The sequence below is a fragment of the Euprymna scolopes genome, chromosome 15 (genome assembly GCF_053919585.1).
Source record: "Euprymna scolopes isolate OS-2025 chromosome 15, ASM5391958v1, whole genome shotgun sequence".
NCBI lineage: Eukaryota > Metazoa > Mollusca > Cephalopoda > Sepiida > Sepiolidae > Euprymna > Euprymna scolopes.
In genome coordinates this window covers 77,940,465-77,967,964 of record NC_136496.1, presented here as the reverse complement: position 1 = coordinate 77,967,964, position 27,500 = coordinate 77,940,465, and the positions used below count along the sequence as shown (strand labels likewise).

General features: G+C 36.1%; 1 protein-coding gene across 2 annotated transcripts in view; it reads right to left on the bottom strand.

Annotated features, from left to right (window-relative positions):
- Positions 1-27,500, bottom strand: part of LOC145293924 (uncharacterized) — a 241,481-nt gene that overhangs the window by 30,412 nt on the left and 183,569 nt on the right. For both annotated transcript variants that reach the window (XM_080140747.1, XM_080140748.1), the window contains exons 2-4: positions 22,140-22,363; positions 8,702-8,954; positions 2,179-2,319 (exon numbers count right to left, since the gene is read on the bottom strand). In XM_080140747.1, coding sequence (XP_079996873.1) covers positions 2,179-2,319; positions 8,702-8,954; positions 22,140-22,363 — 618 coding nt within the window. The remainder of the gene's footprint in view (positions 1-2,178; positions 2,320-8,701; positions 8,955-22,139; positions 22,364-27,500) is intronic.

Below are 27,500 nucleotides of genomic sequence, written 5' to 3'. Positions count from 1 at the left end.
GCGTCGTTTAACACCCCCCAAAAATGTAGATCTACTGCCCCCCCCCTCTAAAAAAAAAGGCTAAATTAAAATTAACCCGATTATTTCATTGATAACGCTTGGGGGGCGAACAACACTTTACTGTCTCTCAAACACTGGTGACTACTATGATATGTAGACAGAACTAACAGAGAAAGAAAGAAAGAAAGAAAGAAAGAAAGAGAGAGAAGAAACCATAGCTCGCACGACTTTGTTTCTTGAAGTACAGTTGGTATATTCATTCTGTTTTACTTTTGTTTTTTATTTAATTTTATTCTTTTGTTATCCATTTTTATTCTCTCGCCGACCTGAACGGGGTAGCTGGTTGACATTGTTTTCAAATATATATTTCTGAAAATCCAAAACAAAGGCTCCTATCATTGACTGTCGTCTTCTATATCCCTCCACCGCTGCTGTTGAATACAATATTCGTTTTGTTTTGTTTTTCTTTCTCCTTGTACTCTCGCTAAGGATAACGACACATTAACCTGATGAACGAAGATTTCTATTGACAACGGTAACGTTGCCCTGCCACTAAGGTGTGCCATCAAAAGTTGTCCAGGTACGTACAACGAGCCTATTGCATTTCACAACGTGGAGTATCAAGAATACTAGAAATTTTGTAACCGAGCGAATGTGACCTTCCTTTAGAGTTCACGGCTCTGTCACTCGTTTGAATGGCATAACAGGATTTAAAAACGCGCGGAGCCCTCGCTCACGCCACATTCTATGCAATTATGGAGAATGTAAAAACTATGAATCAATAGAAGTAAGCGCAATAGTTAAATGAAACCAACCATCTAATAAAATTAAAAATAAAATATTAATTAATAAACTTTCGTTTTTTAAAGTAATATAAAAGTTAGTTAATCTTCATGTAGTCGCTCGCATATCCATGATATCGAAACTCGGCTCCTTTTAGGCGTTTTATTTTTTATTTTTTTCAGGTGATCTTAAATATTCGTGCGTCGGCCACTTATTATGTTTCACCGAGTCTTCAGTTTTCAGTTTTTGTATTTTATACAAAGAAAGGTGTTTTGTTCGAAATTACGTATAAGATTCTCGAGTTCGAAAAAAGAAACCCACTGAAGAAAGTCGGAGGTAACGTCGTTCGAAACTTAATGTTCATGTAAAAATTTCTGAAGCAGAAGTAAAATAAGAACAAGTAGTAGTAATAATAGTAGTAGTGGTTTAATTTACTCAAAATTAAAATTCTATTCGTATTCTTTGTCATCACTAGGGCCGTGACAACTGCATATTCTTTTCATTGTTTGACTTGAGTATTTATCCGTTAATATCTTATATGTTTTTCTATAGACGGATTTGGTTTTCGGTTGATTAGGTGTGTCTAATTGTGTCGGATATATACCCGAGAGTTAAAAGAATGAAAAGAATATTCTGTTGTCATAGCCCTAGTCATCACAAACAAGTCATTTTGCCGCTTAGAACGTAATGGGGTATTATTTGGGGTGGTGTCTAACAGGAGACTATGGAGGTATTGAGCAGTGAGATGCTGTTCACTTATATTTAAATGTGAGCAAGTTATTATAGTCAGGGAAACAGGAAACAGGGAGAAAATTCCAAAGTCTACCAACTCAAGATGAAACAAACAAACAAAAAACTATTAGAGTAGAGAGCTTTCCGGAATCTAGGGACCTTAAGAGTGAAGGGGTGGGATTTAGCTGTTTATTGGGTTAGTTAGGAGTATGTACGTCGACGGGAGCACAAGCGGTACGAGTTCATCAGAGCACATTCCATTAAAGTACTTGTAAAACAGACACCGGGATTCGACATTGCGGTGATGTGACAGAGCTGGGAGCCTGATCGACAATGCGGGACCTATTAGATTTGAGATTCTTTTTTGGACCCTCTCTAAGAGTAAGAGACAGATGGTAGATGCAACAGCCAAGGTTTGACAACAATACTTCATGCATGGGGGAGAGGTGTCTTTGTAAAGATATGATGCTCTCTTATGCGAGTAGGTTGTTTTTTTAAACAAGATAGAGGTAGCCCACTTTCTCTGCAGCAGCCTTGGCAATGTCCTTAATGTATTTGTACCAATTCACGTTGCCTGTAAATGTTAGATCGAGAAGTTTGAAAGATGGATTCACAGATAGGGTGTTATTTGTCGTGGCAATCGGTGGTTTGATAAACACTTACCTTGGCACTGAATTTCATCGCTGAAGTCGCCCCAAACTGTTGGAGTGACACAGTTCTGCAGGTTATCGCACAATAAAGACTTGTCCAAACATCTGCGACTTTTAGCACACATGAAGCTATGTGGAGCCAATGTAGTACAGTCTGATAAAAGAAAGACAGCACAATATTTATGATATTCGTCCAGAAAATACAAAAGAAATATAATAAAATAATAACCCAATGAATTTTTTTAAATATCTATAAATTATTAAACACATCCAAAGTGGATCAACACATTATCGATTTCCAGGGTGAAACGATAAAAATGTAACCTTGGAAAAGACATCATGATTCCATTTCCGTTTGATGAAAACCGGCTTTCTTTTTTGTTGTTGTTGTTGCAGACTATATACTAGGCCGGTTGTGTACAAATCCCAAAAGCGATAGGAGCCTTCTATCATGTCTGAAAGAGACACAATGTTCAACGGGCGAGATCGGAGATACGCTATTTTACAACTCATGCTTTTACGGACCCAAGTTATAACAGCATGACTATTGCCATCATCCTCAAAATGCAATACAGGATTGCCACGAATATCAGGACATGCTCAGAGTAATAAAAACAAAGGTTACGATCTTTGGTGTGGTTTCAAGTGAGGGCCTCATCATGCCACATCTTCAAAGTCGGCTTAAGAGTCAACACCGTGGATGTGCTTAAGAGTGTGATGATCCCCTGATGCAATCAGGTGATCACTGGCAGACCCAGGGTGTGGAAGCAAGACTCGCCGCCAACCCACAAGTCCAAAGAGACCCAGGTTTGGTTTAAGAAGGAGTGCTACGATTTGTACCCTTCTCTCACTGGACCATCTCCTCCCTCGACCTGAACCCGCTGGACTATTTCGTTTGGTCATACGTTGAAAACATCACCAACATGACCTCCCACAACACCAACGACAGCCTAATCGTTGCTATCTTCCGAGTATTTGCTGAGCTTTCGCTGGCGCTTGTGGAAAAGGCATGCTCCCAGTTCCAGACCCGTATCGAGGCGGTGATTGAGGCTGAAAGCGGCTACATTGAATATATGTCAGCTCTGCTATATAATCAAGTTACCTGATTTCGTTTTTTTCATTAAAAGTTTTAAAATAAAGCTGTAGTGTTGTTTTCTTTAGGGCAACAAATTTATCGTTCCACCCCGTACTATTGTCATATTTAGACCCGTGAATCTCTGTCCCATTTGAGGGTTGTTGATAACATGCAAAAACATATCTGTAATTTGATCCCCCCCACACCTTTCTTTTTCTCTGCGCATTCTCACACAGACGTGATGTTGCTAATTTTAGTCTTTTGTTTTTTAAAATATAAATACTATTATTCCATGTATCCTTTAGAACTGTCTTATCTATTCCGTTTCCTTTTTACCAGTTTCCTATTATGACACAATCACGTTCGACTCATGTTTCCTTATTAAATCATCAAAGTTAAGCAGTATTGAACCTGGTCAATACTAAAGAGAAGACTATTTGTTAATACCAGGCACTGTATGTAGGAATACATCAACATGTCTTTTTCAAGAATTGTAAAAACCTAACGTCGTCATCTCTTCTGGCCAGAATATACAAGCGAGGGAACGACTTGTGAATTTTATATTTCCATGATATTTTCTCTTTCTGAGAAAGCCAGTTCAACCCAGGGTGAACGCTGTTTGTCATTCCCCCCCCCCCACCCACACACACACACTTTGTTTGATTTGTTGATCCAGTCGTCTCCATCAATTCGCTGGTTTGCGGAATTCTCTTACAGCTTACTATTTTCCTCCTACCCATAGGCTTGGTCTTTTCAGGACTAAGGTCAATGAAAATATCCTTATATCAAGTGGCTTCACGCCTTGGCTGTAGCGATTTCCATGAAAAATATGGCCGTTATAATATTGATTCAAGTAAAACTGTTATAATGTTAGCCTAATTTTAAGCTCATCTTAGAAAACAAAATTTATAAAGAAAACATTTGTTACAATTATTGATAAAATGTCGGTCCTGATGTTTGAAAATATGCCGACGTTTAGTTTTACGTACAAAAAAAAAAAAAGAAAAAAAAAACATTCGTGTATAAATACATATTGAAATCGATTATTTACTTAATAAGACAGCTTTGTGTAATAAAACGTAAAAGAACGTATTTTACATAAACAACACGGAGCAAGCCTTTTGGTTGTGTATGTATGTGTGTGTGTGTAGTTATTCTTTTTTTTTTATTTGAATTTTCTTATTAGTTTGTTCAAGTTGGGGATAGAGCATCCTACCGTATGCCATATATTCACCCGCTAACTCAGGTATTCCGACCGAGAGATCGTTTTAAGATTCTTCCCGTCTCTTTAAGTGTTTGAATCGCTCTTGAACTTGGTTCATCAGGTATATTTACCAGGTAATTTTTGAAAATTCTTTTTCATGAGTCTAGTTGCTACTGCTGCTGCTGTGTGTGTGTGTGTGTGTGTGTGTGTGTGTGTGTGTGTGTGTGTGTGTGTGTGTGTCCTATTGTGGTTTTATCACTGAGAGGATTTTTATTATTGCTCCATAGCCTTGAGCCCCTGGAGGGGCACAGGCTATCCACAACTTTGTAGATGCTTTTGTAGCGAGGAGTTCTTTTTTCGAGGTGAGGGTGCTGGCCCCACGCCCAACCTTCACAGAAGGCACATACAGTGCATAGCCTTCCTAAACGGCCATCCATCTGGTACAAGCCAGGCTCAACATTGCTTAACTTCGGTGATCTGAGAAGAACCGGTGTGTCAACGTGATTGTGCCGTACTTACTCTTACTTAATTTTAATATTATTGTTCTTGTTATCACTGGTATTACTGACCCCATTTCTACGATTAGCTTAGTTTTCCATGCTATAAAGTCACCACATATCAAGGCTTGAAGACCACTAAAGGATAAGGGTTAAGTAGTGTGAGGTAATACAACACCGTGATGGTCGGCGATGCTGGAAATTGGATAGAAATTCATGTATTTTAGAGGACAGCTCATCTAGAACTTGTTTATATTGGACTTGAAAACGACCATGCTATAATCAGCTGGGAAGCAGCTCTGCGATATTGGGTTCCACAGATGAGCAGTTCTGTGAAATAAAACCTTTGCTCATAGAATTTTCATTAAGTATAACAACCATTGTAATGGCCACTATTGTGGATGTTATTATAACTATTTTTGCAATTGTCATAATTTATATCGATATTTTTATCGCTATTATTAATGTACTACTATTTGATTATCTTAGTGTTTTGTGGAACTGATGCAGGTGTTGTAAATGCCTCTGTCTTGTAATCTGAAACCCTTACAAAAATGTATAAGACGTAGATTCTCGTGTCGAACCTCTCTTTGTAACCTCGGTGAAATGCGTAGATGAGAAGATGAATTGAAATGCACATATACAAAAATATATAAAAAGTAATGATAATTCAAAGTAGTCTTTGAAACGATCGTACGCTAAATCATTGTTGACCAGAATTCGAGGAACGCTACCAATAGAGAAATAATGTTGTAAAACTATTTATTTATATACCTGCTATTTCAATGGAGTTCTTTTTTTTTCTTCTTCTTAAGAACTTTTTTTTGGTAACTTTCCTTTTGAAAAAGAGATGCATTCTCGAAATATTAAATCATCCACCATGCCGGTTATATCAAACAGTAAGTTTATGTTTACTGATTTGTTTTGTGATTATCTTGAAAAATAAATTAATATACGAAGTTAAAAAATAACAAAAACAAATAAGACCTTCTTTCGTTTGTTCGTGTTTGTTCATAAACCACACCAATAGAACAGCCGACTCTCTGCATTGCTATAGCCTTCTTATACTCCTCCATATTTATACCCTATCTCTCTCATATATATATATATATATATATATATATATAGAGAGAGAGAGAGAGAGAGATATGGATGTAAATATCTTCCGCTTGTGTCTTTACATGGCTTATTGCACTTTTTTCTTTTTACTCATTCCAAACAAGGCATATTGCCACTTGAAACGTAAGGAGCTACTATTTGGGATCATGTCTAACAAGCAATTGCAGGGAGTGGAGCAGTGAGATGTTTGTTAAACTGTAAAAGAGTGCTGGCGCGCCTATAGCAGCAGCAAATAAATACAAATAACCAAGCCGTGTATGAGGTGACGTTACAGCGAGGAAGAAGAAAAGAAAAAGAGTATAAAAGAGAGAAACAGACGTGTTACACAGATGGCCTGAGAGCGACAGGAAAAGACACGTCCTAAACATGGCCAGACAAAGTACTCTGTGTTCGACAGGGCAGATTTTTGTTAAGCACATTGGAATATACGAGAAGACATTTGAACAAGAGACAAAGCGTTATTCTGGAAAGTACCTGTAAATAAATGTCTGTTGTTTCACTGAAGAGAGAGAGAGAGAGAGAGAGAGAGAGAGAGAGAGAGAGAGAGAGAGTCAAATTCTTTCCTTGTCTTTGTTTCCTTGCGACTGTCTGCACACAATGTGTGGGTCCCGAGGGTTGGCATGTAATGACTACGTTACAAAACTTCTGCAGGTTAGTACAGTCAGTGAAGCAGAAAACAAAGAGAGAATTCCAAAATTTAGCTGTTCAAAGGTAGAAACTAATTTGATAGAAGACTTTCCGGTATCTAAGGACCTTATCAGTAAGGGGTGGGTGGGATTTCGCTGCTTGTCAGGTTGGTTAGGAGTATGTACGTTAAAGGAGCACAAGTGCTAAGAGGTGATCAGATTCCATCAAAGTACTTGTAAAGCAGTCACAGGGCTACGACAATGTGGCGATGGGATAGAGGTTGGTACTTAGTTGATAAACGGAACTTATTTGATTTTGCTGGGTTTTTTTTTTGCCAAATACGAGGGGCGTGCAATAAGTAATGCCCCTGACCCACTTCCAGTTGTTTGATCTAGCTGAAATTTTGCATGTGCAATGATTTATATCTCTACGGGTTATGTGGCAAATTACAGCTCTGAACTAATCGTGGTTTCTGTTCTACGGGGTTTTGAACTGAGTCAGGTGTGAAATGGAGCCTGTTGAATGTCGAGCAGTGATCCGATTTTTGTATTTGAAAGGACGCACACCACAGGAGATTTTTGATGAAACGAAAGAAACTTATGGTGATAATGTCCCAATCATATGACCTTGTAAAACGCTGGCATCATGAATTCAAACATGGCCGGAAGGCTATGGAAACAGCTCCCAGACCTGGTCGCCCCTCCCCTTCTGCCATTGATGAGGCATCTGTCTGTCAAGTTAAGGCTGCCATTTTGGAAGATCGGCACATTACTATTCGCCAAATAGCCCAAGACGTCAAGATTAGTACAGGGTCCGTGGAAACTATGATTCATGACAATTTGCATATGCATAAGGTGTCTGCCATATGGATTCCCAGGTTGCTCACACCATTCCAGAAGCAAGAACGCGTCGAGTGCTCGAGGATGAATTTGGAGATGTGTCAAGAAGATGAGTCAAAGTTTTTCAAAAGACTGATTGCACAGGATGAAACCTGTGTCCATCACTATGATCCAGAGACCAAAGCCCAGTCAATGCAGTTGAAGCACTTGGACTCACCACCTCCAAAGAAGGCAAGGGTGCCGCCCTCCGCTGGCAAGGTCATGCTCACAGTCTTCTGGGACCAGGACGGAGTAGTGATGACAGATTTCCTGGCAAAGGGTACCACAATTACAGGAGCCTATTATGCTTCACTTTTGAGGAAATTAAGGGAAGCTATCAAAATCAAGAGGCGTGGCAAGATCAGCAAAGGTACTCGTCTTGCAGGACAAAGCTCCGGTCCACAACTCGCATGCCGCCAGATCAGAAGCACGGGCGTGTGGTTATGAATTCCTCGCCCATCCTCCCTACTCACCTGACCTTGCACCCTCTGACTTTCACCTTTTCCCAGCCATGAAGTTGTTTTTGAAAGGAAAGCGTTTCTTGATGACGCAGCTTTGATTTCTGAAGTCATGTCGTGGTTGGAGGACTAACCTGGGGTGTTCTACAAAAACGGTCTCCAGAGCTGCATCAAACGATGGGAGAAATGCATAACTGTGGGTGGTTCCTATGTAGAGAAAGACTAATAACTGTGCCAAGTTTCGTTGCTCTACTGCTATGGTAAGTGGGCCAGGGGCATTACTTATTGCACGCCCCTCATATATTGGATTTGATTTAAAATCAAAAACTCTCAAAAAGCGAGCTCCCTGAGAAGCAATGGTCATCCATAATATTGGATAATAACAAAAGGGAACCCTAACCCTAAGTTTCGGCAGGTTTTACTTCTCTTTATCTTTTTTCATTTAGTCGTCACATTCTGTGAACGATATTTCTGACAAAGGAGAAAGAATTGCTATTGTTTGGTTAAGCCTGTTATTTTGGGTGGGTGGCATCTGGAGATTTTCCATCCTCTAATAATATTCATCATAATTTGACTGTCAATCTATTCGGCTCAATAAACTATATTCTTGAGTTGTATTTTAGCTTTGATAAATGATATAAAAAAAACAATGTTAACAAGTACATTTGCTGTACTAACAGGTAAATATGGTAAAGTCGAGAATCATTTCCACGTATAATGGAAACATTGTTGTGCCATAGCTTTGGATGCTGCTGGTTGTGTTTGCAATGTCGGTAGTTGGTAGAAATGTCGTCGGCGTTTCGGGAATCGAATAGTTGACAAATGTTCGAACAGTGACGGGAACGTTAGAAAATTCTATGATTTGGTCAGACAAATTAACATTCAGTAGATTCTCACACAACTTGATCGGTTTACGGTTTTGTATGGTAACCTGTATAAAAAAAAGAAAAAAGGCATTGAAATAATAATAATAATAATAATATGTAATAATATAATATAATAATAATAATAATATTGTAATAATAATATAATGTAATAATATAATGTGATGATATTATAATGATAATATAGTATTATAAATATAACAATGAAAATATAATATCGTAATAATATAATAGAAAACAAAAATATTAGTAATAATGATATGCTAATAATATACTTATATAATAATACAGCAATAATATAATGCTATGTTAATGATATATTAATGATACAGCAATATAGTAATAACATTATGATAATATAATAACAACGATAATAATACTAATAACAACAACAACAATAATAATAAACCTTATCTCTATGATAGAACCACAGACAAAACAATCATGGGCTTAGTGCTGTCACAAACACAACAATATGAAAAATGTGTCAAATAGCTACTGCTCAATGTAGAACACAGAAGAAAGATCTGGTGTCATGACTACTAGGTGGTCAGAGTGGTTTACCAGGTCATCATCCTTTTAATTTTGGCTCCTTTAATTTCAGAACGAGAATATCGCAGGCGTTGAACAGGTAAGTAACTAATTGCAGGCACCAATAATGCAGATCAAACACAGGGCAGAAAAAAATAACCAACACAAACTAAAAACTCGAAGAAACAAATGATCAAGAAAAGATAATAGACTGGTAATCGAAATGCTATTACAGAAGTCACCCCAAAGAATGAGGATATTGAAAACGGATGAAGGAGTTATAGGACACATATACTGAGTACCACAGAATGGAACAAATTATCGCGAATCGAGCGAAACGTATTAAAAAATGTTTGGCTTTTAAACTAATGGTTATACAATGGATGATAAATGATTGAACAGATAAAAAAATACGCCTTAGTGAAACGCCACACATAGAAAATCCACATGTAGAAGACCTACAAGACTTAAATGCGGCAAACGTGGAAACCAATAATCTACAAAACAATTTAGAATGAAACAGCTATAATAGAAAAAAACAGCATATAACTTATGAATGAAAAAAAAGAGAGAGAGAAAAAACATCAATTCTGTTGTCAAGATGACTGGAAAAATAGTTAGATCATTCTACCACTCCAGTACATATCTCACGACCGATGCAATCCTCTATCTGTATAAGAGCCAGGCATGCTTTAAAATGGAGTACTGTTGCCACATCTGGGCAGGAGCTGCTTGGCACGCCCTATCCCGCCTAGATAGAGTTCAGAATCGGCGTCGAAACCTAGTAGGTGATGCCTTTTTCTCTTCTCTGCAATCACTTTTCCACAGAAGAGACGCTGTGAGGCTGTCTTTGCTCTGTCATTATTTTCATGGCAAGTGCTCGTCTGAACTTCAATCTATGTCCCCCCTTGCCAAACTTTCACAAAAAAGCACTTGATTAGCTACAACCACTATATACGATTTCCTCCGCTCTCTATATGTGCTGAAATCTAAACGCAGATTCCATTAATAAGCTTCTTTCCTAGAACTGCCCACATGCGGAACTCTTTTCTGCTGGCCTGCTTCCCAGTTGAATACAACATGGTTGCCTTCGAATCCAATCTAAACAAGTTCTTGTTGAGCCGTCCCCATAAATAATCAAATTCTATCCAATTTATTCCATTAACGATTATTACACTACAACCTTATAATCATTAACTCTTATCCTCGAGTGCTCTTCGGGCCTTGATAGGTGGTGACTCTCAATTTGAAAAAGAAAAAAAGAACAACAAAAAACAAAAAAGAACTCTTCATTCCCAAGGAACAAAGAGTGGAAGAAACTAAAAACAAAATCTGTGAAGGTGAATAAGTTCTTCCTACACACCCCAACACATACTATTGCACACTTAAATAATTTAATTTATGCACGTGCCAAAGCGTTAAGTATGCTATTTTAAGTGTAGAAAATGCCAGGGAAAGAAAATAAACTGATAAAACATGGATGGAAATTGAAGCTGGAAACCCAAAGCAACAAACTTAAAAAAGAAACCAAAGCAATAAATAAGATGGAAGCGGGGGAAAAAAGGATTGAAAAGTAGAAATATAACCAGCAGGGAGAGACTAAACAAGAAACATGAAGAACTAAACCAAAAAAATACCAGCGAGGAAAAGAAAACTATGATGATACAGATACAAATCGAAACAGTGCAAGCAAAACAGAAACTTTGAAAACGATGAAAGCTATTTCTATCAAAATGTAAATGAAGGAAGAACAAAAACAGAATAACCTGACTCGACCGCAACAAAACTCAACTGGTGCAAGATATGAGAAGAAGGACAAAATCATAATAGAAATGCCGAGTGACTTAAACACATGAAAGAAGAATTACAGAAGATCGAAGAAGGGACAGAGAATGAAATCACCAAGGAAACCTTCAAGGCAACACTAAGAAAAATGGCAAACCGGGTAGCACTATGTCATGATAGAATACACGCATAGTGGTTAAAAAAAAAAAAATAATGACACTACATTAAATGCTAATTTAAAAAAATCATAACGCTACATTAAATGCTAATTCAAAAAATCATGACGCTACATTAAATGCTAATTAAAAGAAATCATGATACCAAAAGGACACAATTACAGCGAAAGGAAATAAGGGAGACATGATCTACTCTACATAGACCAAAAGATCATGAATGAGGTAAATAAAAATTATATAGTCATGACATGGACCGGCTACAAGAAAGCGTATGACAGGATCCCTCAAGCATAGATATTTAAGAATGTACAAAACACCAGACAAGATTATGTTTGATTGAAAAAGCAATGAAAACATGGAGACTGTAACTAACAGTTGAATGACGAAATGGAACTGAGATAAAAATACAAAGAGGTATCTTCCAAGGAGATTCCCTATCACCATTACTGATCACTATAGCCATGATGCCCTTTAACAAGTTATTAAGGAAACGCCAAGCTGAATGCAAGTTTACTAATACAGACGAAAGAATGACCTACCTAATGTATATGGACGACTTGAAACGTTTTGTAAGAGACAAAAAGGAACTAGAGACATTAATAAACACAGCCAGAATATTCAGCGAGGATATTAGAACGGAATTTGGAATGGAAAAGTGAGCACTGCTAGTTATAAGTAGGGCTAGGACAACAGCATATTGTTTTTATTGTTTTGACTCTCGAGTGTGTATCCGTTGGTATCTTACATGCTTTTATATAGAGTGATGTGGTTCTCGGTTCGTTAACGGTGTCTAACTGTGTCGGGTATATACTCGAGAGTCAAAACAACGAAAAGAATATGCTATTGCCATAGCCCTAGTTATAAGAAGGAGGAAATTGGAGGTAGCAGAAGGTATGGAACTACTTAACGAAGAATAGATGAGGACACTAGGGGCATATGACACCTACAAGTATTTGGGAGTTCAGGAATTAGACACCATCAAATGAAAAGAAATGAAAAAGAAAATTGAAAAAGAATACCTAAGAAGAACAAGAAAACTTCTAGAAACTAGTAGGAATCTAATGAATCAGGATACATGACCATGCATAGTGCACCCAATCTAATGAAAGGTATAAACACGTGGATAGTATCAGTAGTAAGACACTCTGAACCATTTATAGGCTGGATCAAAGAAGAATTGGGGCATCTCAACCAAAGGACCAGGATACATGACCATGCATAGTGCACCCAAAGGATGATGCTGGGCAACTCGACATAAAAAGAAAAGACTTGGAAAGAGGCCTGGCTGGTTTGTATGGAAGACTGTGTGAATGGCACTAAAAGAATTAGAAAAATAGGCACATGCATTTAACGAACCAGGCGTAACTCAGCGTTCGGAACGGATTTTCCTGGAACACGACGTCAACAGCTCGGGTTTAGCTGCTGACTGACGTAACATGGCGATCAACCAATCACAACGCCGCGCGCTGAGTTTCAACTCAACGCACATGCGCGCGCCGGTCTGCCCGAGCAGCAGACGAGAATTCCGAACCAATTGGAAGTGAGAAAAAAAAACAAACAAAAAAACAGAAAGATTAAACAGAAAATTCCATCGTTTCTTATTTTAAATCCAATAAACGCTGACGCTTCAAGAAACGCTGACACTAAAATAATGGATACAATGAACTTGACCATCCTATCTAACTAGCTCCAGACCCCGGAGACTGTGATATAGTTTTGCCAGCAAGGAAAATTGATGGCAGAATCGATGAAGTACTCAACAAGCGACCAGGAATGCATACTAGCCAAGCGAGTAAGCCTTACGTACGGGTACGGCTGGAGATGCAGCAACGTAAAATGTCGCCGTTGGACAACTATTAGAACGGGGACTTTCTTTGCCAAATCCCCATTGAGGATCACTTGCATACTGAAAACTGTTTACCCGTGGGCATTTGAGATGGCGACTACAAGAAACCTCCAGCGCGAATGTGGGTAGCGCTCATGCCACACAATTGTTGATTGGAAGAATTTCCCGCGAGACATTTGCCGGGATTACTTTCTCAGCAATCCTCAGCAGAAAGGAGGCCCAGGCCATACGGTTGAGATCGAGGAGTCCGTCTTCAACCGTCGAAAACATAACATCGGAAGACTTCTGACACTGGTCTGAGTCTTCGGTGGATACGACCCCGGCGATAAGGAGAATTGGTGAATGTACCAAATAGGAATGCTGAAACCCTCCTTCCACTAATAAAAGAAAATACATTCTGCCGGGGACTAGACTGTCGTATCAGACTGTTGGAGGGCATATAGCAAAGTGGAAGGAGAGGTGTATCACCATTTAATGGTGAACCGCAGTCTTAATTTCGTAGATCCTGAAACACAGGCAACAACTAATCATGTGGAGTGCGTGTGGAAGGAATCAAAGCAGCGCAATATACAAGAATGCGGAAATAACTGGAAGCTTCTGAACACTTTTAGAGTTCATATGAAGACTAAAATTTGGTAGACAGCCGTTTGACTCCATATTAACTCACATCGCCGAAAACTACCCGGTTGTTAAGGAGATTCCTATCACGTCCGCTATCTCATCTTCATCCACTTTGTAATTTGATGCCCTCCTGAGGAAAATACACCATCCTGAGAAAAATGTTTCTTCCTGGCCTAAAAAAAAAAAAAAAAATTCCAGCTACTCGCAGGGATTCGGCAAAAAAATTACCATTTTATTTATTTATTCAACACAAATACTTGCCAAAAAACAAAAAGATACAAAAAAAAGTTTGTTTCAGTTTTTCTAATGCATAAAATACTTTAAGTTACTATTCAAAGAAATTTTTCTTTCTTATTAAAAATAAAACAAAACTTTGGTTAAAATTTATTTAACACACACAAAAAGACATTTTGACAGACAAAAAAGACCTTTCCTTCAAACAGTAAAATATAAATGAACGGTAGGTTTTTGCTTCTTGCTCATGTTTCTACATTTAAAATTTTACTTTTATTTCTTTTATGTAGCGTTGCTATTATTTCATCGGCAACGCTCGGCTTTATCCGGCTATTGTCATGCCCCGGAGAAATCCGAGCCGAACGCTGAGTTAACGTCTGGTTCGTTTAATGCATAAGTACCTATTATCTGTAAAATATCTGAAATAGAGAAAAAAATCATTAATGGTAAAAATGACTTTTTGGACACACTGTATAAAAGATAAAAATAAAACAAAACACAAAGAACACAAACTCCGACAAATTCTGCAAATATCAGTTACACCCTGTGTGTGTGTGTGTGTGTGTGTGTGTGACACCATCGACTTTCTACACGCTAAAGTTCACATTTACGTACTGCCGAGGCTGTGTTTTTCAATTAATGTAAGCTCAATTCGATCTCTTAGAGCTCTCTCGATCTGATCCAAACCACGACCTGCCTCCCGCTGTGTCCAACTCGCAATTGTCCTGAACCTTTCGCAAACACAAGATTGTTGTCGTAAACTGTCGCAAAACTCATTGCCATTCCTCAAAGTGCCCGTAAACTTAATCTATGTCTACATTTATCTCCGATCTTTGGGCCGCCACATCTTGAACTGAACTTCAACCCCAATACACCGTAAAATCACTTTATTTCTAACTTCCAGTAGCTTATTTAGAATTAAGCCTATTTTGAAAACTAAATTGCAAAAAAAAAAAGTCTTTATGATGAACGATGTCATATTCCAAAAATCACGTAAATTGTTCGAGTAGTTTTGAAAAATTTTTATTAACATTTTACCGTTTACTATCTCAGCTGTGTTTTGTGTCATTTGGTATATAGATTTCTTTATATTTGTTTTGCTGATAAACTTATCCCCCCCCCCAGTCTTGTTATATTGTTTACTTTTTTTTTTATTTTTAAAATTTTCAACATCTTTATTAGGGTGGGAGATAAACTAGTTTAAAATAAGATGCGTCAATCTATTCCGAGCATTTCCCTAGGAGAATACTCTTTCAAACTGAATCATGACAAAACGACCGGCCAAGTCAGAAATATGCCGCTAAAACGGAGAAAGAAAACTCGATGTGTTTAATAGACTTTACTTTATCTTCTGTCAGCTATCCATGCATGTCGACATATAAGATCAACCTCTTTATTTGATTTCTGTACTCGGAATATCACATTACCGTGTATCACATAGCGTTTGAGCTTTGGATCAAGGACTTTACCACATGAGTTATCTCCCTTCCCGCTTCCGACTTTTCAGTCAGATCAATCTTCCCCTTTGTTTATTGATCATTATTATTTAGCGTTATTTATTTATTTCCTTTTTTTTATTCTGATAGGATATACCCATTCGTAATATCACACACACACACACACACAATAAATTATACTTAACTTATATTTTTTATTATTGCAGTTTCACGGTATAACTATTTTATAGGATTTTCGGCGGTCTGTGTGGTTTTATTCAGCAATGAACAAATTCAGTTTTCTGATTTGCCCCCTTTTGCTTTCTTGGTGTTGACTCAAGTAAATAATACGTCACGCCTCAATGTAGTATGTATGTACGGCTCAGCCCTATTCTTCAAACCGCTTTCCTTCATGCAATCCAATACCATCTATTTTGCATACAAACAGCGAGAATTCGTGTGACCGTTGAGGATAAAATCAACTGCGCGTCGCCATTTTGTTTTCCTATTCTTAAGCAACCGGACCCTAGAAAACACGCAGACACGTAAACGTTTCTTAAGTAATTTTCCCACTGACTATAGGTTTCCCTGCAGTCAGCTATTAAGATTTAAATAGAATTTTCCTCAGTTTGTCATGATCACGTCCAATGTTTATACGAGAAGCTGTATCCTAGCAATTACATTAACACACACACACACACACACACACACACACACAATTTTCTCCTCATAGCCATTTACGCCACATATGATAAAGTGGAAAAAATGCCACAACCAAATTTTGTAATAGAATTTGCCAGCTTAAGTTTAAAATAGGGGTTCGTCAGTCTATCACACTTAGGTTTGAAAAAAAGTATTTTGGTTCGTTTGCTAAGCTTACGTTTGTGTCAGGTTAAACATTAGTGAAGGTATCGCCTGCACTGTGACGTCAATGGAACTGAAAATAGGAGCCACAAAATTTAAAAAGCGCCCCAAACTTTCAAATGAGTATCTGTGGCAGTTTCATCAGAATGGAGACATCTCGACTTTTAGAAAAGCAACCTCTTCAACTGGTAATAGGCACGAATAACAGGAAGAACGTTGTGAGAAATTCCATAACCAACGCCATTTTGTTTGCCCGCCTAACATGATTTGCTAAACGGTCTTTGATTGGTTCAATTTGAATGCGTCAGTTTGGAGTCAGTTTTGTATTACATGTGCGTTATTTCTCAGTCTGAACAATGAATACGGAATAGTATAGACTCAAACAGCGGTGCTCCGTTATAGAGTGCCAGGATTTTACCTTCATTGGACACCATACAGTGGGTGGACGAAGGACATTTTGTTAAATACAGAGACAACGTAATTGCTGAACTTATTTTACCCAAATGAGGATATTCTACAGTGTTCGGCTTGATATATTTGATTATGGGAATTTATTCCTATTTCTTCCAGAGACTACGAGGTCCTAAAATATGCCATATTAGGCGACAACATTCACGCCGTGTTCACCAGGTACAGCATGGATCCTTCTACAAGAAAACCTGAACTAACATTCCCACAGAAAAATCATAACTAAAGCCTCCATTGCGTATGGATAGCAAATTAAGCCACTGTTTTTGCAAAGGACTTACCGTGAACCAAAGAACTTTCATTTACTGATACATCTTGAATAAAATTTGAGTTTTAAAAGGTATGGCTTTTGTTTGTGGAGTTTCATTTACTATCTGCAGGGAGGAAATTGGGTGTGTAGCGAAGAAATTGCTTACATCCCTTTTTTTTTTTTTCAAAAACAATCTAGGTTAGATTCTCGTTTTTATTGCAAATATCTAGAATCATTTTAAGCGTTAGAAAAAAATATATATTTATAAATTCTTGATTTAAGACGAGCAGAATTTTTTTTCTTCTTTATTGGAAGAGATTAATGGTAAATATTTTTCTTTTTCGTTAAATCAAATGTAATTATTTCTTTGAAGTAACTTATGTTTCAAAATCTATAAGACAGCGACATTTGTTGCAATGCACTTCTAAAAAATGAATAAGTAAAAAATTGAAATTCTTCTCACGTTTTAAGTAACGTTAGATAATAATTTAACTCGACCTTATATTTGGTCGTAGATTGCTAGCGTATCTTAATTGCATTTTTTCCGAATTTAAGATCCCACGAGGATTGGATACGTCTTATAAAAAAAAACTTCGGTTCAAATTCTGTAGACGTAAAAAAAAAACAATCACAATATTTAGCCGTTAATGATTCTTTCGCAATTTAAATGTTAATTGTGTTATATTGACTAATTAAATTAATTGATTTATTTGAAATTGAGATTGCTAATATTTGATTTGTATTTTTGATGCCATCTTTTAATGTATTAATGGTGTGTCATTGTTATTTTTCAAATGAATGTGAATAAAAAATTATGAAAAAAAATCTTAAGGGAAGGTAAGGGATTATCCCCCCCCCCATATGTTAGACATCATTTAGTAGCTCGAGAATTTCGAATTTGGTTATAATTATATAACCCGACTACTTGTAGAGCTTAGCCTCAAGTGAGCTATTTAATCACTTTCGGCCATGCTCGTCAGCATGCTATTTATTATTAAATAATTCCGTTTAGAATATTGGCGATCTCGCCAGCGGCTTTGCAAATAAAAATATCTGTTATTTTGATAATAAATTTAACGGGAGTAAAGGGCATTATCCCCCCACCCCCGTTTGATACATAATTCCGTTCGGAATAATATTGGCACTTCCGCCACATTAATTTTGCAGATAATTACATCTGTTATTTTATTAATTTTGCTTGAGGCATAAAAGATGGCCCAAAAGGAGCTAATGTCAAAATCTGATGCCAAAAGATTTCGCATTAATGGTGCAGTAAAGTGGTTGGAAAGTAACGACCCTTATCCAGACTTTTTCAAATCCATAGAAGTGGTAATTAGAGGATGGTTAAGTGACCTCGATGTATTAATTGACCAAATTCTTCTCAAAACCCCCGAAGAAGAGAAACAGCAGCTTTGCGAAATTTCAGTGAAATTTTCTTCAGAAATAGAAAAAATACTTTCTTTAAAATTGAAATTAAATACGCCTCAAGTTATGCATACTTTCAGGGCTACGCCGGTCAAGATAGAATTGGATTGTCCGAAATTTGTCGGCATGTCCACAGATGATAAATTTTCGTTCAGAACATTTCTGAACAAATTCGAATTTTGAATAGAAAGTTTAAATAAAGCTGACAAATTATTAGTGTTGAAATCGAAACTAGAGGGTGATGCGTTTGACGTAATCTCCAGTCTAGATATAACCGCAGATAATTATGATATAGCCCTAAAATTATTAAGGGAAAAATATTTGAACCCTGATTTGATTAAAAATCAGATATTTGAGGAAATTATTCCTGCTCCGTCTGTTATAACGGATTTTAAAATTTTGAAGTCGTTTCTCGAAAAAGTTCAGAGAAATTTGACTGAGCTCGACAAGTCCTAGGGGCCTGATTTTTTTTTTTTTTTGCTGAAGGTGGGACCCCAGGGGCAGTGATAGCTCACATAATATTTGCTAAGTTTCCTTATGCCATTAGAAGAGAGTTGATGAATAGAAGTGGGGAAAGATACCCTTCACTAAATAATATCATGTCGCATGTATTTAAAGAAATGGAATACCTAGTAGCCGCCCCGCTCGATGTTCGGCGGGAAATTTGCGCGCCAAAAATGGCGCCTTCTTCACCCAAGATGAAAGCCAAGATGGCGTCTTTTTCCCTAAGTGAAGGGGGGGACTTTATCTTGTAAATTGTGCCAAGCTACTAGTAAGTTTCGCACCTTCGAAGCAAAGTATCGAAGGGCTAAAGAGTTAAATTTATGTACTCGGTGTTTGGGTGAGCACGCAGAGGCATTTTGTCGTGGTAGTAAGGGTTTTCCTTACCCGTGTGCAATATGTGGGTTGAGAACCCATTTTACCGTCATGTGTCCCAAAGGAAATAAATCCTTTGTGAGCCAAACAATATATTCTGAATCACGGAATAGTATTTTTCCCGTCATCAGAATAGCTATGAAGGCACACGGACGACCGGTATATTTCTTCTGTTTAATAGATACTGGGTCACAACATTCGTTTTTCGTCCAGGAAATTCTTAGTAAATCGTGTTCTGAAAAATAACCCATAAACCACAAGAAGGTTAATATGGGGGGAACACGCTTATCGGGATGACTCCTTAAGATTAAAGGAGTGCTACATATCGATCAAGTTAGGGAATCAAAACCCCTTTAAAATTACGGCTTTATTCTCCCAAAAATTAAATTTAAAATTCGAAGTGGACAACTTCAATAAAGTTGTCGATAACTTATCTCAGGAAGGTTTCCAGCTATATCCCGGATATAAGAATCTGAATGGAACCCACCTTATGGGGATTATTGGATTGGACCTTCTGAGCAAGTTAAATGATCTCAAGCTAGTTGAGTGTCTTAATGGAAATGCATGGCGACATGGAAAATTCATAATTCCGTTTGGCGAGAGCCGACATTAAAAAAAAAAAAAAAAAAAGATTTGAATGAGGTAGAATCGCCTCCCTTCAATTATAGTAAAATCACTTCCTCAATCCAACAGTTAATTTTGAGGGCGGTTTGAAACCTTAATTTTGCGAGTCCGTGGTCGAGCGTGGGGTTGAGACTCTGTTCAGTCTCGATTCATTAGGTATCGAAAAAGATGCTAAGTTGTCGGCTATGGACAAGGAAAAAATAGAAGAGTTCAAAAACTATGGTATGGGAGGTGGGAAAATATCACGTAGACTTACTGTGGTATCATGACAGGATCTCACTGGTAAACAGTAACTTTGTACCTTCCTTGAAGGTAATGGAGAGAGTGTCAGAGTCCTTAGAAAGGAAGGGAATGTATAATGAGTACCTCCAAGTGTTTCAGGATTATGAGGAATGTGGAATAGTGAATCAGTTTTTCCTCCCGCCTGGGAATTATGAAGATTATATTTGGGTTCCACATAGACCCGTTATTAAGGAGGGAACTGGAGTGATGACAAAAATTTGTCCCGTATTCAACTGCTCCCTAAAACGTCGAGAGGGGATATCAATTAATGACGCTGTCTACATGGGCGTGAACTTATCTGCTAAATTATTGGATTTATTGCTGGGATTCAGGAAAAATAAATATGTCTTTGGTGATATAAGAAAGGCCTTTTTACAAATTCACCTTAAGTCGGAAGAGGATAAAAACAGATTTTGTTTTTTTCCTTAAAAAAGGTGACAAATTGTGTACGTACAAGTACAAACCAATTATATTTGAGTTCCATGCTAGCTCCTTCATTGTGTAGGGAAGACATTTCCTACAACGTTCCAGCAGGAACTTCAACACCAATACACCGTAAAATCACTTTCTAACTTCCGGACGCTTATTTAGAATAAAACTTATTTTAAATCGGAAAAAAAAAAAATCCTTTAAAAAGTTCAAAACTACTTGATCAATTTACGTGAATTTTGGAATATGACATCTTCGTTCCGTGATGGGTACGGTACCATCACGGAACGAAGATGCCATATTGCAAAAATCACGTAATTTGATCAAGTAGTTTTGAATTTTTTAAAGGATTTTTTAGCGATTTTAATAGTAAAGTGTACTCATTACAAAGCTCGAAAGTTCGAATTGAGTTGTTTTCTTATTTATAAAACATGGCGGATCAAAAAACCTACGCTTTGATTCATCATAAAATTTGATTTTCTTAGCTAAAAAACGCTTCTTGATCAATTTGCGTAATTTTTGGAATTTGACATCTTCGTTCCGTAACGGGTGCGTACCCTATAAAAAGCGTTAAAGATTTCGCTGCATTTTTGTTTAGAACCAACTTCTGTTTTAATAGCATCAAGTCCAGCAAAATAACTGTAAATGGGAAATTATTTCTTATTTTATTGAACTTAAAAAAAAAATGACTCATTCTAATATTTCGATTTGCTGTCAGGAATGCTTTTATATCATTATGTACTTTATATATCTGGTAATGTTCTTAGAAAGGTCGTGTATCGGAATGCCTCCGCTAAGTATCGGAAATCGATAATCGACAAAATCTGATTAAAGACAGAAACAGTCCGATTTTGACACTTTATGCAGCCTAAAATCACAAGTGTATTTGAGAAGTTTTTATTACTGCAAAAGTAGAAGGGCCCGGCGTATAAAAGCAACAGTAGGCTCTTTCGTAAGACAGGGGCGCTTTCGAATTTAATGTTACTGTTTAGAGCACATTTGAACCATGATACTTGTATCTTTTTTTTTTTTTTTTGCGTTTTAAAATAAAATAAACAACTAATATTATAAAACCAATAGTAGATTATCTACAGTGCAAAGCAGACCACAATGTATTATAGGCTAAGCCACTGCGAGGATGTATGTGAAACTTTCTCCCGGTGTACTACGCTGGTTCCTCTGACCAAAGCAGATTGATTGAAAAATCAATCGATTTTAATGAAAAATGGGTAATTACATCGATTTCGATGACAATAAAAGTATTGGAATCGTAGAACATTTTTTTTTAATGCTTATTCAATCCCAAACAACGTCGGGTCTCCCTGTTTAAAATGAACAAAATACAAGATTCGTCGTCGCCTGTTAATTTTAATGCGTCTACTTACTTCAAAGAAGGCTCTGTCACAGTCGGGTATCATTTGTAGACGTGAAGTGAGCTGTAACTTCCTCCATAGCAGACCAACCGTTGGTCTGTCAAAGATCAACGTAACTTTGCAGTCAATGAAATCTAAATTACCAAAAGTCGTCCAGTAATTCAGTTGTATTCCCGTAGACACACTGAAGTTGTGGCTGTCCTGAATACCGCTCGAGCACATATTATGCAAGAATACTGGGGGAAAAAAAGAACGAATCAATAATTAGCAAAGTTTACAAAAAAAAAAAAAAAAATACAACAGGGATAATTCAACACTTCTTAAGGTTAAACAGCTCACCTGTAGTTATACTCTCCCTTCCCTCCCATTTGACTGACGTTCTAACTTCCATATTCTTTTGTATATACGAGGGTCGCTCCAAAAGTAATACCTTCTATCTTTTCACTCAAAAAGTTTAAGAGCTACGAAGACGAGAGTTGTACCATTAAAACGAGTGACTTTAAAAATTCATTTTCTACATAGTAATCACCATTCTCAATGCACGCTTGCCAGGAATTCAATGATGCATCTTTGCTTCTGATGCACGTCCATGATAGGGCTTGCTTTCTTAGAGTCTCAAACCGTCGATATCTGCAAGAGAGAGATGAAACTTTCAGATTACGAATGCACAAGCTCAGTTATCGTAACAACATAATTTGTAATTCCCTTTGATCCATTCGGGCGGAATAAAAATATAAAGCATTATTTTTGGAACGCCCATCGTGGGTGTGAAATGAACTTTGATCCCAAACTCTCAGCACATAAATGCAACAATGTGCATTCTACTTCTGAATTTCCGCACTTTCCTTCCCTATTCTCTTTATTTTGTTTTTGTTTTCGTTTTTTTTTTTTTTTTTTTTTTTTTCGCTTTTCATTACTCTATTTTTGTGATGTACTTCACTTTGTGCCAAATTTCTGGTCAACCGGACTTCTTCGAAGTTTGCATAATAGCGTTTTCGTCTTTTGGGGTAAAAAAAAAAAAAAAAAAAAAAAAAACAACAACAATAAACAGCAACAACAAAAACAAAGCAAAACATATACATAAACGTCTTAAAATGTACCTTTTGACCTAATTAAAAATAAAATAAAATAAAAATACAAAAAAAAAGAAGAAAAGATACATCAGAATTTGGACACAGTCAGCAATCTTAGTTGAAATCTGTTGAAACTCGACTGAACACATGGAAATAAATAATTACAACACAAAAGTAAAATAGATTAGATCTAGTGAGAGCAGGAAAGTATATACAATTTTTACCTTGGTAGCGTCCATTGGTATAGTGGGGAGTCCGTCCCTCGAGAAGGTGTCGGTTGGGTAGTTGTTGTCTCTCCCCGTCTTTACGGTACCAACCAGATTTACATGGTTGACACTCCACGTATGCTAATTAGGTGAATCATACCACAACACAATCTAAGATAATATATTTGACCGAAATTTTGAATCGCAAGATAAAACGATTTAAAATACTTTAAAAGACAGAAACAAAAATAAAATAAAACAAAATTAAATAAAAATAAAAAAAATAGGTAGGTAGATGTGTAACATAGTGTTTATAGGCGCATGTGAGAAAATCAGCCGCAGCCTTTGGATAGCTGACTAGTGAAAATATTAGCAGCAGCCGTCTTAGCGCTTATGCAAATTAAGCAAGTATGCACGCTCTGACGGGAAGAAGGAGAAAAAAAGGGAAATAAAAATACGGCATGTGATCAAGCAAAAGAAGCGATCGGACGTGTTTTGACTCTTGGGCGGCAAGAGAGAAAATGCGCTGCGCGGTCGAAAAAGCGGAAAGGCAACCGACGACAAAGACACGTACGTGAAACGGCGTCTCGACAAACATGTTTGACGCATGAGTAATATTCTGAAATACAGTGAAGTGCGTTGTTGGAAATTACTGGAATAAAGGCTTTTGTATTCACCTAAAAAAAATAATTAAAAAAAAATGCTGAGTCGTATTTTTTATGTCCTTCCTTGTTGCTTTGTTTGTTCCTGCGACGGTACCAGACCACGTGTGAGTCCGAGTGGTTTAAATGTAACGAAGTGTAAGGGCCATTTTACAGATGGAAAGTAATTTTATTGCTTCAAATACAGCTATTTGTTTACTATTTATTATATTCAGTCCTTTTCTGTTGACTATTCTTGGCAATCGCTATATATATATATATATATATATATATATATATATATATATAGGGAGAGAGAGAGATTATAATAAAAAAATTAAATTCTAATTAAATAATAATTATCCTTTTATACCTACAGACACCATTGTTTCATGATTACGTAATCATCAGAAAAGGTTGACAATTCCTGCTAGTCGAGAGATTCGAACCCATCCAGGAACCCACCTTTGACTCAATTTACTAAGCCTCTACCTTCGGGCCACCAAACAACTGCCACGACAAGGAAAGAAATTAAGAACTAATAAACGCTCAATTCGGACACAGAAAAACGCTAAATTCGGGCGCAGAAATGAGACAATTCTTAGTGTTCAAACGACGGCAGTCATGATCATTGCATAGACGTTAATTGATTGCTTCTTAGGTTATAGTTCCTAGACATTTTCGAATCTCGCTAGATTCAGCCACTCTGATGAGTCGTAGACGACGAAACACGTGCCAGTGGATAATTATATTTGAAAAATAATATATATGCCGCTCTCCATGTGGGGGTACCAAATTGGTTAAAGTGAAAATTATCCCCAACTCACATTTAGGTAAAAATGCACTTTCGTAAATAATTGAATTCATTCAAGACGTGCAACAAAAACAAAAAACATATACGTAAATCACGTTATATCCAAACAGTCAGCGAGGTGAACGAGGGGTAAGGGTTTAGGCTTCTTACCACGGGCTCCTGATTTCGAATCTCGCTAGATTCATCCACTTTGGTGAGTCGTAGACGACGAAACACGTGTCAGTGGATAATTATATTTTTAAAATAATATATATATATTATTTATATATTATATATGTGTGTATTATTTATATATTATATATGTATGTATTATTTATATATATATATATATATATATATATTAGTTATATATATTATTCATTCATATATTATTTAGTCATGTATATATATATATAGTTTATATATATTATTCATATGCATTATTTTATAAATATATATTATTTTTATTATTTATTATATTTTATTTATATTGAGTATCTTTTTTTTGTAATATATGTGTGTATATATATATATATATATATATATATATGCTTAAAATTAATGTATTTTTGGTTTACAAGTAAACACACCAAATATAATTTATGAGCCTTATTTCCGTGCTCATTCTTATTTGAGTCTCGTAAATAAATGAAATTGTATTTTTTTTTTTATTAAATCATCATTAGTGAATTCCAATGCTTGCCATAGAATCCGTTACGTCATCAGTTTATGCGTATTTTATGAAGCTGTTTATAGGCATCAGGTATTAACGGATAAAATTAATATTACTTCAGTATAGATTCTGTTAAAATTCTGATGTAGTGTAATATATTTTGTTCAGATTTCATTTAAAGAAAAAAAGTGGGGCATCACGTAAACGCAAGGGAAATATGAAATGGTAACGAAGCAGTATTTAAATGTGCTTAAACCGATGAAATTTTGTTTTTCGTAAAAAATGTGATGCTCATGAGGAACCAAGTTTTATTATTATTATTATTATTATTGTCCCACCCCAGATTTCTTCCCTTTTTGGGTAGCTAGATCTTTCCCACATTAAGAACTGATGTTGCGTGAAAATTTTGTCTTGTGGATAGGCAAGAACCATATTAAACTAATAATGTTATTCTTTTAAAACCCAGTCTTAACATGAGGAAGATAGGGGGGGCATAATTAACTCTCCCGTACTTTCATCTAACAATGTAAAGGACGTAACGAGTGAAAAAAGTTAACTTGTAAAGCGTCCCCCCGCCTAAAAAAGGAAAAGTTTTAGTATCTTACCCACTCTCCCCATTTTTTTTTTTTTTTTTTTACTAAAGGCAAGATATCTGCAAGTTTTGTTCTTTTATGTTAATATGCCCTGAATAGAATCGCTGTCAAAATTGAAGTTAACGTTAAAATCCAGCATAAGAAAGTGTAAAATGTGACTATGCCCCCCCTGTTTCTTGGCTAGTACGTTTGAACAGCTTAAAAAAAAGAAGTTCAAAGAAGGAAGTATAAAATGATAAATAGTAGTTGATTACTTTCCTATGTGAAAATGGGGACGGGTGTGTTAGACAAACTATTTGTACTTTAACCTAACATTTTACGCAAGTAAATGTGGCAAGCGAGAAAGTTAAAAAAAAAATAATCAGGAAAGAAAAAAAGAAATGAGAAAACATCGTACCAAAGACAAAATAAATAATTTACTCATCTCACTACACAGCTAAGTGTATTAGGTGATGCATGCGTAGCGTTGTTTATTAAGACATTATCTATCTATACATATAAGAAAAACAAATATCGCTAAAACAAAAACAGCGCGAAAGAAATGGCAAAACACGATTTGTTTTCATGCAATCCGTATGCGAAACCGGCCATGTTGGTACAAGCTTGGATGTTCGTTTTTGACGATCTGCTAATCTTGAAAGTGAGCATATGCAATCGTAATATATATGCTGAGGTGGCAGTTTCGGATTAAGCTGTTATTCTAATGAATGATTAAGAATAAAGGAGCAATTAGTAATCGAAACGGTAAGCGTAACGTATTACTTATAAAATAGTAATATGTGGAAAGGGAAATACTAAAGCAGCTACAAACGAAGAAGTAACCGAAACAAAATAAAATGAAGCAGTGAGTATGAGTTACGGAAGAGGAGACATTTACATCGGAGTAAAAGCTTTAGCTACTCTCTCAGTGGAATTACATATATGTATATGTGTGTGTATATATATGTGTTAATATAAATGTGTATATATACATAATTATATATATTATAATGTATATATATATATATGTTAATATAAATGTGTATATATACATAATTATATATATTATAATGTATATATATATATATGTTAATATAAATGTGTATATATACATAATTATATATATTATAATGTATATATATATATATGTTAATATAAATGTGTATATATACATAATTATATATATTATAATGTATATATATATATATATGTTAATATAAATGTGTATATATATACATAATTATATATATTATAATGTGTATATATATATGTTAATATAAATGTGTATATATACATAATTATATATATTATAATGTATATATATATATGTTAATATAAATGTGTATATATATACATAATTATATATATTATAATGTGTATATATATATGTTAATATAAATGTGTATATATACATA